We start from the raw sequence: 12,029 nt of genomic DNA, 5'->3' as shown, positions 1-12,029 counted from the left end.
AGAGAGTTGCGTGCCCACCAGGAGATAAGGGAGGAGTTTTGAGACACCGTCATCGGGAGGAGTTTTGAGACACCGTCATCTGAGACAACAGTGAGTCCCGTGGGAGTGAACTGCTTCCCTTCCCTTTTTCTCCCACTGAGGGAAGGGTCCCTCAATTTCTTTTCGGCTCCTCCCGAGACCCCCCCAGGCTCCCCTCCCCGCGTGGTGACCGCCAGAGCCCAACAGCTCCCCCTGCAGGCCCCGATTAGGACTGCGCTAAAGGACAGAGAAGTGTTCCTTCAGACTTGTTTGGTTGGTTTGGTTTGGTTTGTTTTCTAGGACTACTGTCTAGGTTTTTTGTGTTCTGTTACTGTTTTTGCCAACGTACATATATCTTTTAATAAAGGGTTGTTATTTCTTCTGTTTTTTCCACACTTCCTCGATTAAAGCCCCTTAATTTTGAATTTACAATTGCTGAGAGAGAGAAGTTTGGTCTATCTCATAACTCATTCTCTTTAGCAAACATTCCAGTCTCCTCTGACTGTGACACAGACGAAACCACAACACTCTTGGAAATGCCAGGACAGAGTCCCAGGGAGCCTCCAGGAAAGGACCTGCCTCCAGCATGGGCAAAACACTTTGGCTTGCAACCTTGGAGGGGTCTGGGGCTGCTCACAGCAGTGCTGGCTGTTCAAGGATGGACAAAACACATCCAGCTCCTGGTGCTGAGCACAGAAACCACAGCAGCAATGCAAACGTGTTCCAGAATACAGCCGGTCCCATTCCCTTCCCCCCAGCTGCTCCCTCCCTATCCCAGGCTCTGGGGCTCTTTCCCTGACGTGATGCACGGAATCCTCTCTGCTGACACTGTCATCAAAGCTGTGAAATCACAATTCTGGCCTGTGGCTGAGCTGATGCTTTTGCACGAGGGGCAGCCAGCACGTGTCATGCCTGGTGATCCTGGCACTGGCACTGCTGAGGTGTGAGGATGTGAGCAACTGGGGGCTGGGGTGGGAGGTCGGGGCTGTCGGGAACGGGGCTGCCCAGGCACCGCTCTATTGCATGTCCTGTGCCTTGCACACACATCCCCTGTGCCTTGCACACCTGCACCCCACTCCACTGCACACCTGCACCCACATCCATATCACACCTGTACCCATATCCACATCACACCTGCACCCACATCCATATCACACCTGTACCCACATCCACATCACACCTGTACCCACATCCACATCACACCTGCACCCACATCCATATCACACCTGTACCCACATCCACATCACACCTGCACCCACATCCATATCACACCTGTACCCACATCCATATCACACCTGTACCCACCCATATCACACCGGCACCCACATCCACATCACACCTGTACCCACATCCACATCACACCTGCACCCACATCCATATCACACCTGTACCCACATCCACATCACACCTGCACCCACATCCATATCACACCGGCACCCACATCCATATCACACCTGTACCCACATCCATATCACACCTGTACCCACCCATATCACACCGGCACCCACATCCATATCACACCTGTACCCACCCATATCACACCGGCACCCACATCCATATCACACCTGTACCCATATCCACATCACACCTGCAGCCAGCATCCATATCACACCTGCAGCCACATCCACATCACACCTGCAGCCACATCCACATCACACCTGCAGCCCCTCCATTGCTCTGTTCCACACCCCGGGGGTCCCACGGCTTCACCCCAGGGTGCCATTGCCCACGTACCTGACAGACCCTGGCAGGGAACACCCCGAGGGGCAGTGCCCCATGACATGGGCTGGGGGCACCGGATGGGGGTTGCCCCAAACTTCTTCTAAGCCTCCAGCACCAGCTGCCCAGCAGTCTGGGGAGGGTCAGTGCACTCAGGCCAGACATTTGAGGAGCGGGGTGCAAGGCATGTGATCGATATGGAACCAACCCACTCAGCTTCCAGGCCTTCTGTGTGGAACATTTTCCATTGGAAAGCATCTCAGTGCTTGCTTGACATAAAGAACTGGAGTTGTGAGGCCGCGGGATGAACTTTCTCTGTGTTGTGTCAGGCAGAGATGGATCCAAGGGAAAGCTGGAGCTGCTGATTGGAACATGCCCAGTCTTTGGAATACACAAAGCTGCAGCTTCCAGCCCATGGATGGCGGGGCATGAGCTGTAACCACCATGTTCCACCATGGACTGCAGTCCAATGACCCCCCAAAACTCCCCTCAGAGGGGGTGAAGCTGAGCACGTGGCAGCCCCTTGGGAAAAAACAGCAAAGCAACGGAGAGCGAGAAGCCTCCAGGCCCTGATAATGCTCTTGGTCTGGGCTGAAGGAGGGGCAGTGGAGCTTGTTGGGGTGTCCTTGCCCAGGGATTTCTTTATTTGGGATCCCCTGGTGAGGCAGCAGCTTGAGCTGCCAGAGGATAGACTGACCTGTGCCAGTGACCCCCTGGGATAGGGCGAGAGCCCAGTGTCACCCGCAGGGAGGAACGGGGGTGCTGAGGGGGGCTGTGGGTACCAGGGAGGGATGTGGGGCCTGGGGAAGAGATGGAAGTGCTGGGGATGGGATATGGGTGCTGGGGATGGGATGTGGGTGCTGAGGAAGGATGTGGGTGCTGGGGGAGGATGTGGGTGCTGGGGAGGATGCAGGTGCTGGGAAAGGGTCACAGGTGCTCAGGGGGTTGCAGGTGCCCAGGGGCAGGAACAGAGCTGGAGCGTGGCATGGACTGACCGTGACCCCCATTCCCATCTCCCTGTGCCAATGGAGGGCAGCAGGGAGAGAAGCAGGGATAGAGTTGAGCCCGGGAAGGAGGGAGAGGTGGGGGAAGGTGTTTTTAGGATTTGTTTGACCTCTCATTCCCCTGCTCTGATTTGATTGCTAACAAATTCAATTAATTTCCCCAAATCGGGTCTGTTCTGCCTGTGACAGTAATGGGGCAGTGAGTGACCCCTCCCATCTTTATCCCACCCCAGGAGCCTTTCCTTGTATTTCCTCTGCTCTGTGCAGGTGAGGGGAGGGATGGGGCAGTTTGGGGGCACCTGGTCTCCAACCCAGGTCAAACCACCACAGGTGGGCATTTTTTCTTTTTCTTTCTCCTTGTCTTTTCTTTTTTTTCCCCGCCTTTTTTCTAATTGTCCAGTACTTCTCATCTTCCCCTATTTTGCCTTTTTTCCCCTTTGCATTTTCCTTTTTTTCTCCTTCCCCATTTTCTTGTCTTATTTGCTTTTCTTGACCTTCCCCCTTCTTCCTTCAGTTTCTCTTTCTTTCTTTCTTTTTCTTTCTTTCTTACTTATCTTTTTCTTTCTTTCTTTCTTTCTTTTTTCTTTCTTTCTTTCTTTTCTTGCTTCTTTCTTTCTTTCTTTCTTTCTTTCTTCTCTCTCTCTCTCTTTCTCTCTCTCTCTTTCTCTCTCTCTCTCTCTCTCTTTCTCTCTCTTTCTCTCTTTCTCTCTTTCTCTCTCTCTCTCTCCCTTTCTCCTTTCTCCCTTTCTCTTTCTCTCTCTCTTTCTTTCTTTCTTCTTTCTCTTTCTTCTCTTTCTCTCTTTCTCTCTTCTCTCTCTTTCTCTCTTCTTCTCTTTCTTCTTTCTCTTCTTTCTTTCTCTTTCTTCTCTTCTTTCTTTTCTTCTCTTTCTTCTCTTTCTTTCTCTCTCTTCTTTCTCTCTCTCTTTCTCTTTCTCTCTCTTTCTCTTCTCTTTCTCTTCTTTCTCTTTCTCTCTTCTCTCTCTCTTTCTTTCCCTTTCTCCCTTTCTCCCTTTCTCCTTTCTTCCTTCTTTCTCTCTCTTTCTCTCTCTCTCTTTCTCTCTCTCTCTCTTCTTTCTTTCTTTCCTCTCTTTCTTTCTTTCTTTCTTTCTTCTTGCCTTTTCCCTTTTTTTCTGCTTTTTTTCTCATCTTTTCTCCTTTTTTTCTTACCTCTCCTTCTTCCCCTTCAACCTCTTTTTAATTTTTCCTCTTTTTTAATTTTTCCCCTTTTCCCTTGTCTTTTCCTATCCCCCCTTCCTTCCCCTTTTTCCTTTGCCTTTGCTTGTTTTTCCGCTTTTCCCAGCCATTCCTATTCCCTCCCTTATCCCAGCTCCCGGGTGCTGCTCCCAGGGCGTTCCCACAGGTGCGAGGTCCCCGCCGCAGAGCAGCTGAACTGGGGCGTTTTGGGGTGTTTTCAGGGCGATTGAGCCCCTTGGGGCGCTGCTGGTGCTGGTGGGGTTTGGAGCTCTGGGGGGCCAGAGCTGGGCCTGGGGGTGGCGGGGCCTTGGGCCGGGGAGCGGGGCTGGGGGGCTGATGGGCCTGGGGCGCGCCAGGCCCCCCCGGGGCTGGGATTGCTGTGCCCGGGGGTGCTGGGACCTGGGTGGGCTCGGGGACAGGGACAGGGGGCGCTGGGGCCCTGCCGGTACCTCTGGTGGGCTGAGCCCCGTGTGGGGCCGGGGGTCCGCGGCGGGGCCGGTTCCGGCGGGGCCGGTTCCGGTCGCGCTGCCCGGGGGCGGAGCGGGGCCGGGCCGGGCCGGGAGCGGCGGGGCCGGCGGTGAGCGGGGCCGGGGGACCCCCGGGGGTGCGGGGCGTGTGAGCCCCCGAGCCGTGCAGGGCCTGTGGGGCCGAGCCCCCCGGGCCGGGGGGGGTTCAGGGCCCCCCAAAGCTGCAGAGGGGCGCTGGGGCACATCCCCCCGGGCTGTGGGGCAGCGGGGCCCGTGTGGGGGTGTGTTCCCCCCAGAGGGTCTCTGGGGGCTGTGGGGCCTGTGCAGGGGGTGCTGCCCCCCCATCTCGGGCCCTGTAGGGACTGTGGGGGGCAGGTGTGGGGTATGTTACCCCCCAGCCCTATAGGGGATGTGGGGTGTGCTGCCCCACCCCAAATCCCTGTGGGGTGTGTGGGGGGGGGTGTTACTAACCCCAAATCCCTCTTCGAGGGGTGTCGGCTGTGTTACCCCCCTCCCCAGTTCCCTGTGGGGTACACGGGGGGGTCCCTCTCCCAGAGACTGCTCCGTGTGCCCCAAACCTGCCAAATTCCCACTTTCCACCCCTTTCTATCTCCGGGATTTTTCCCAGGACGTTCAAGCCCCAGCACCTCTGCTCTCCAGTTTGGGGGTGTCCCCCCACCTGTGACACCCTCCCAAGGTACCTGACACCCTGGAGACCCCCCACTGCCACCAGGCCCTTCCCACCTTGAATCCCCCCTATCCTGGGGGTCCCTGACCCCAGCGGGGTCCCCCCCGCAACCTCTTTTCCTGCCTCCTTTGCCCCCACCCGACATTTAAAACCCAAATTGCTTCTTTTTTCCTCCTTTTTAGGGAATAAAATTCCTTACCCGCACCCCAGAGAAAGGGAGGGGGTGATGCCGATTTGTGGGGCTGGTGGTTGGGATGCTGGTGTTCCGAGGCACCCCATGGCTCCAGATGTGGGGGTGGAGGGGGCTGACGAGGGCTCTGGGGTCCCCAGGATCTCACTGCCCCCCTCATGCCCATATTTCCAACCGATCTAACTGGATCTGCATTAATCCCATTGGATCTGGGTACCCAACGTGTCTCTGAGGGTTCATCCTGCTGGAGAACCCACTGCCCCACGCCTCCGGGTGCTGATCCCCCCAGATCCAGACTGATTGCACGGGATCTGGGTTGATCCGTGTCCACACACATCTCCCAGGTGTGACACCAGTTTATCCCAGCTCAAATTCCTCTCTTGCTGCCCAATATCAGGATACCTCACAGCATGAGCATGTTTTGGGGTGTATCCACCCACATTTGGCATTCCCGGGGTTTGTCCCATCCCCCCCTTCCTGTTTTTCTTTCCCTCCTCAGATGAAAACCTGGATCAGCAATTCGGACCAAAACCTGGAAGTTTTCATCCCGTTCCTGGGAAAATACCACCGTCCGTTTTTGGGGCGCTGCTGCCAGACCTGCACCCCCAGGAGCTGGGTGAGAGAGTTTGGGAAGGGGCATGGTGGTGACAGGATCCCTGTGCCGAGGATCCGCGTTGTCAGTGATCTGATCCTGCTTTTCCTCCCAGGATGGATTCTATGCCGAGGATCTCTCCACTCTGGGATTCTGTGACGTCAGCCGTGTGACGGAGAGGGATACACGGTGAGGCTGGATCAGCTGCGTGCTGGAAAACAGCTGGAAAACGTCCCTTTTCCCCAGATTTCTCCCAAATCCACATGGGAATCCCTCGCCATCCTCCCCGCTCCCAAATTATCCCAAACCGAGCTCGTGAATCGTATTTTGGGAGGCTGGAAGTGGCGTCTGTGAGGGCTTGGGCTGTGGTCCAGCCATGGAATGGAGGATCTGGGGTCATTTGTTGTTTTCTTGAAGGAAAACTTGGAGTGTTGATGGGAAGAAGGTGGAGTTGGGGGGGTTGTTCTTCTCGCTGGCTCCAGCCGGTATCGCTGGGAGTGAGCCTGGCTCCCCGGGAACAGGGAAAAGAGCCAGATCCCTTTGGCTCCTCTCCCCTTTGGGAAGAATCCTTGGATTAACCATTGTGTGCTGGTTTTTATCCCACATCAGATCATTATCCTCCATTCAGCTCCAAATATTCCCAGCTCCAGCTTTGAAACCCTTAGACGAATCCCTTGGGATCCCAGGGAATGCAGTTCCCCTGTCCCACTCCGTCCCTTCCTACACGCTCTGGGATATCCCAAAGCTGTGTCCCACCCCACTCTCTGTGGATGTGGGGAGGATTGGGAAAATTCCGTGATTTGGGATGGCCTGAATGCCTGGTTTCCTTCCTGCTGGGCGGCCTGGAGCATCACCTCCAAATTCCTAACTGTAAAACGGAGATGAATCCCAAATCCTGGTAAAGGGGCATTCTGGGGGGGGTGATCCCCCTGGAAAAGTCCCCCCTCCAGGTTCTCCCTGTGTGTCCCCTCCAGGTTCCGGGGGTGGCTGGTCCGGAGGGTCTGCGGATTCCTCGCCACCTGGGAATGGGAAATTCCATCGGAGACCCCCAGGGAGCTCCCAGGGAAGATCTGCGGCAGCAGGAGGTGGGTGGGAGCATTGGGGGGATCCCGGGATCACCCTCAGCCCGTGAGGGGCGGGCCCCCATTCCTGGGGGATCCTGTTTAGTCCTTGGATCTCGGGTCAGTGGGATGCCGGGAATGCCGCCGAGGCTCCCTGGATCCCGGCACGCGGATCCCAGGGTGCTCCCCCTTCCCTTCCCCCCCAGGGTGCAGGATGTTGCCTCCAGCCGGGCCCGTGGATGCGGAGGGGATGAGGGATCCCGGCGGCACTGGAAGGAGGAGATCTGCCGGATCCTGGGGGAAATCCAGGCACCGCTGTCCCCTCTCCTGCTGAGGTCAGGGATCCTTTGGGGAAATCTTCTGGGATTCTGTGGGGGATGGATCCAGATCCTTTGGGAGGTCCTCTGGGCTTCTGGGGGGATGCACACGGATGGCTTGGGGGTTTTCTGGGATCCTTGGGGGGATATTCTGGGCTCCTTTGGGAACTGCCCATGGATTCTTTGGCCCGCTGCCCTCGGAGTCCCCCACAGCTTCTGGGGCCCTTCTGGCAATTCCTTCCGGGGAGCTGGAGTGGGAAAATCCAACCCCTCCAGGAGGGTGGGAACCAGAGGGAGCCTTCCCTTCCCCACTGCCTTCCCCCTCCTGTCCCTGAGAAGTGGGAATTCAGGGCTTCCTTGCTGGTCTGATCCAGTGGGAAAAAATGATCCCTCCAAGCCCTTAAAGGGAAGGAATTGCTCAGGGAATAAGGGCATGTTGGGATCGTTTTGGGGGGAATGCAGGGATAACTGATGGCAGCTCTGGTTGCCAGGGGAAAGGAGGTGTCTCATGCCATCCAACCTTTGCTGTGTGATAAAAGTGGGCATTTGCCTTTGTGGGAGCTGTGCTGGGAATTTTGAGGCAGGCTGGGTTGTGGCAAGTGAGGCAGGGGAGGCAGGGGGTGGGAGTGTTTGGGGGGTTGGGGGCCGCCCCGTGCCCGCGGGGTTGCTCATTGCCAGTTTTGCTGCAGGCTGTGCCACTGGATGCTCCCCAAGCTGCTGAGCCGTCTGTTCCTGAGCGTGCAGCTGCAGCGGGGGCAGCTGGAGATGGTGCTCCGGGCTGCCAGGACGGTACGGAGCCCGGCCGGGTGCTCCCGTTGCCCGGGAGGGCCGGAATTCAGCCCGGGATCCTTCCTTGCAGCCCGAGGTGCCGCTGGTGTTCCTGTGCACCCAGCAATCCCAGCTGGATGGGCCGCTCCTGTCCTTCCTCCTCCTCTCGCAGGGCATCGGGGCCCCCAGGGTGACAGTGGGCACCCGGATCAGCCCTGGCCTCCGGTAAGGAGTCGGTGTGGGATGTTCCCGGGGGCTGCAGGGGGATGCAGTGTGTGCCCACGGTGTGTTTGCCCCCCAGGTCCCTGCTGCAACGCCTGGGAGGGATTTTCCTGCCTTCGGGAATGGCGCAGGCACGGAGCGAGCGGGATGAGGGGCTGCCGGGCGCTGTCCTGGATGCGGTAGGTGCGGTCGGGGCTGGAAAATGCCCTGGAGCGCTTGGGGAGGTGCCGGCAGCTCCCAGTACTCCCAGTGTCCCCCCAGTACGTGCAGGAGGTGCTGCGGAGCCGCCAGCCCCTCGTCATCTTCCTGGAGGAGCCCCTGGGTTTGCTGCAGCTCTCGGATCCCGCCCGGCGCTGGCTGCTCCGGGTGCTGCGGGCGCTGCGGGACGGAGCCGTGCCTGACGTGCGCATTGTCCCGGTGGGAATTGCCTACGACGTGGCTCCCGGCAGAGCGGGGCGGGATGGAGCGGTGAGAGGGGGTCAGGGGGGTCACCGGTGCTCGCCAGAATCCCTGGGAGCATCCCTGGGGAGTGGTGTTCCCGCAGATCTCTGGGGTTATCCCTGGGGAGTGGTGTTCCCGCAGATCTCTGGGGTTATCCCTGGGGAGTGGTGTTCCCCGAAATGTCTGGGGTTATCCCTGGGGAGTGGTGTTCCCGCAGATCTCTGCGGTTATCCCTGGGGAGTGGTGTTCCCCGAAATGTCTGGGGTTATCCCTGGGGAGTGGTGTTCCCCGAAATGTCTGGGGTTATCCCTGGGGAGTGGTGTTCCCCGAAATGTCTGGGGTTATCCCTTGGGAGTGGTGTTCCCCGAAATGTCTGGGGTTATCCCTGGGGAGTGGTGTTGCCCCAAATCTGCGGGAGAATCCCTGGGGAGTGGTGTTGCCCCAAATCTGCGGGAGCATCCCTTGGCAGTGGCATCCCCCTAAACCCTAATCCCTGAATCCCGTCTCTCCGCAGCCCACTCAGCCCCTCGGGATCGCCGCGTGTCTCCGGGCAGCATTCCAGGCCCTGCGCCGGCCCCGTGGCTGTGCCCAGGTGGATTTCTCCCAGCCCTTCTCCTTACGGGTACGGCAGCTGGGGATGCCCCCGGATCCATCCTGGCACTGGGGGGCTGTTCCCAGGATGTTGGTGGGTTTGGGGTGTCTGAGGGTATCCAGTGAATCTATGCTGGGTGATCTGGGCTCCTCCCAGCCCTGGGGCTGCAGGGATTGAGTGAGCTCATGGTGCTGAGGGCTGTGAGCACCCCCAGGCTCCTTTCTGCTCATTCCCAGGAATTTGTGGAGAACAACCTGGTGGGGCCGACGCTCAGCGGGAATCGGCCGGAGCAGCTGTTGCTTCCCACCATCCTTGGCACGTGGTGAGGAGCTGAGCCCCGGGCAGCGTTTCCCCTTGGATCTCTGCTCCCGGCTCCTCTTGCTCAGCCCTCTCCCCCCAATGTCCCAGCGTGCCGGATGTGGGGAATGTGGGCACTTTGGGTGCCGGTGTGGGGACAGAAGAGGAGATTTTGGTGACGGCGCTGGGCCTGCACACACTGAGCGGTGAGGGGTGCGGGTGGTCCCTGCATCCCTTGGGATGGCATTCCCTGCTGGGGAATGGGGGTGGGGGTTCATCACCCCCCGGATAACGAGCCCCTCTCCCCCCCAGCAGATTCCAGTGCCTGCTCCGCCATCATGGCTGTGGGAATCACCGCGGCGCTGCTGCTCCACAGGCACCGGGAGGTGGATAAGGAGCTTTTCATCTTTCCCTTCCCTCAGAGCAGCATTCCCAGTGGGAATCCCCTTTCATCCTCCTCAGAGCAGCATTCCCAGCGGGAATCCCCCCCTCTCCCTCAGAGCAGCATTCCCAGCGGGAATCCCCCCTCTCTCTCCGCAGGCCGTGCTGCTGCCCCGGCTGATGCGGGATTTCTCGGGGCTGCTGGAGCAGCTCCTGCTGCGGGGCCGGGCCGTGGGATTCCGCGGGCAGCTGCGGGCGCTGGTGCTGCACAGCCTGCGGCAGCTGCAGCCCCCCGGGGCCGGGCTGGGGCCCCCGGAGGCCTCGGCACGGGGGCAGCTGGTGCGGCTGGCGGGGGGCATCCGGCAGCGCCTGGGCGGGGAGGCGGCGGGGGGTGAGAGAGCCGGGGGGCACTGGGGACAGCGGGGACGGGGGGCAGCAGGGATGGGGGTGCCGGGCACTGGGGGCACTGGGGGGATCGGAGACGTCAGCAGTTGGTGACAGCGGGGACTGGGGAAGGTGAAACTGCGGGCTGGGGACTGCGGGGGGGTTGGTGACACCAGGGGTCAGTGGCACTGGGGGAATCGGTGATGCCGAGGGCCAGGGACGCTGGGGAATTGTTGGCACTGGGGAATGGGGATGTTGGGGGGGGACTGGGGACAGCGGGGGGGCACTGGGGACAGCGGGGATCAGGAATGCTGGGGAATTTGGTGACGCGTGGGGAACTGGGGACAGCGGGGACTGGTGACAGCCCTGTGCTGTCAGCCTGTGCCATCCGTGCCCTGCTGCTGGAGGTGCTGCCGATCCTGGGGACCCCCTGCGGCCCCCCCGGGATCGTGCTGAGCCGGGAGGAGCTGCTCCGCAAGATCCTGGAGGTGCTGCTGCTGCTGCCCCCCATCCTGCTGGGGCTGCAGGTGGGGACACGAGGGTGGCCTGTCACCCCCCACCTGCTGGGGCTGCAGGTGGGGACACGGGTGGCCTGTCACCCCTCTCCTGTGTCCCCAGCCCTGCCAGCCTCCCGAGCGCCACAGCCTGGACATCCTGGACAAGCTCGTCCTTGGGGGGCTGCTGGAGGAGGAGGAGGTGGGTGTCACCCCAGGAGCCCTCCTGGCACACACACGGGTCCCTGCTGGGGCTCAGGGTGGCTTTGAGGTGACAGCCCATTGTCCCTGCAGCCTGAGAGCGAGTGCAGGGGCTGCGACGTGGCCCCCCGACCCTCTTCCCGGGGCCATTCCTGCTGGGACTTCACCGATGACAGCGACAGTGACAGCGAGGACAGGGTCCCCAAGCGCTGCTACAAGGTACTGGGGTCCCCCACCGCCCCCTGGGCTGGGGTGAGGGGGTGTCCCCCAAATCCAGCTGTGTGTCCCCCCAGCTCAGCGAGCCCCAGGGCTTCCCCGGCTTCCTCCTCTTCCTCTGCCGCCTCCTGAGCCCCGTCCTGCGGAGCTACGGCCGGGCTGCGGAATTCCTGGAGAGACCCCCCTGGCCCCAGCCCGGTAGGACCCTCCAGAGTGGGGAACCCCTGGGGACCCTGGGAGGGCTGGAGCCCCCCAGGAGCTGGGATCTGACACCCCTCCCAATTCCAGAGGCAGACTACGTGGAGGCGCTGCTGGAATTCCTGGATGAGGATGAGGATGGTGAGTCGGGGGGGGGGGGGGGTCTTGCTTTTGGGGGTCACTGCCCCCCTAGACTGGGCTGGGGGTGCCCGTGGGGTGGGATTTGGGGGTTCCCTCGGGACTTCTCTCCCCACAGGGTATCCTGACAGGAGCCTGGCCCTGAGCTCCCTGCAGAGCTTCAAGGACATGGGGGTAAGCACAGCCACCCCCCAGCCCCCCAACATCCTGCTGCCCTCCCTGACCTCCCTGTGCCCCCCCAGGTGCTGGAGGAGCTGCAGACCCCCACTGGACCCCTCCTCCAGCTCTCCCAGCCTTTCCAGTCTGCTTCCAACCGGGAGAAGTTGAGAGCCTTCATTCACCAGTTCACCCAGTTGTAACCCCCCGCACCAGAGTCATAAATGGGGCCCAGGGACCTGATGCCTCGTGGATTTATTGATCCGGGGTGGGGGGGGGGAAGGTTCTGTC

The 12,029-nt window shown here is 60.0% G+C and overlaps 1 protein-coding gene across 1 annotated transcript; it reads left to right on the top strand.

Annotated features, from left to right (window-relative positions):
• The first annotated feature begins 4,824 nt into the window (after positions 1-4,824).
• On the top strand, positions 4,825-11,981 carry LOC135403621 (glycerol-3-phosphate acyltransferase 2, mitochondrial-like). The gene is made up of 21 exons (XM_064637815.1): positions 4,825-5,099; positions 5,780-5,896; positions 5,988-6,061; positions 6,847-6,957; positions 7,140-7,268; positions 7,940-8,039; positions 8,110-8,243; positions 8,320-8,419; positions 8,502-8,708; positions 9,196-9,303; positions 9,510-9,595; positions 9,682-9,776; positions 9,886-9,956; positions 10,111-10,342; positions 10,714-10,862; positions 10,954-11,031; positions 11,124-11,249; positions 11,324-11,444; positions 11,535-11,585; positions 11,701-11,756; positions 11,825-11,981. The coding sequence occupies exons 2-21, from the start codon at positions 5,780-5,782 to the stop codon at positions 11,939-11,941; spliced, it is 2,262 nt and encodes a 753-aa protein (XP_064493885.1). The 5' UTR covers positions 4,825-5,099; the 3' UTR covers positions 11,942-11,981.
• Positions 11,982-12,029: the final 48 nt, after the last annotated feature.

The sequence above is a fragment of the Pseudopipra pipra genome, chromosome 28 (genome assembly GCF_036250125.1).
Source record: "Pseudopipra pipra isolate bDixPip1 chromosome 28, bDixPip1.hap1, whole genome shotgun sequence".
NCBI classification, from domain to species: Eukaryota; Metazoa; Chordata; class Aves; order Passeriformes; family Pipridae; genus Pseudopipra; species Pseudopipra pipra.
Note: the sequence above shows the minus strand (reverse complement) of the source record. Positions and strands in the feature narration are given on the sequence as shown.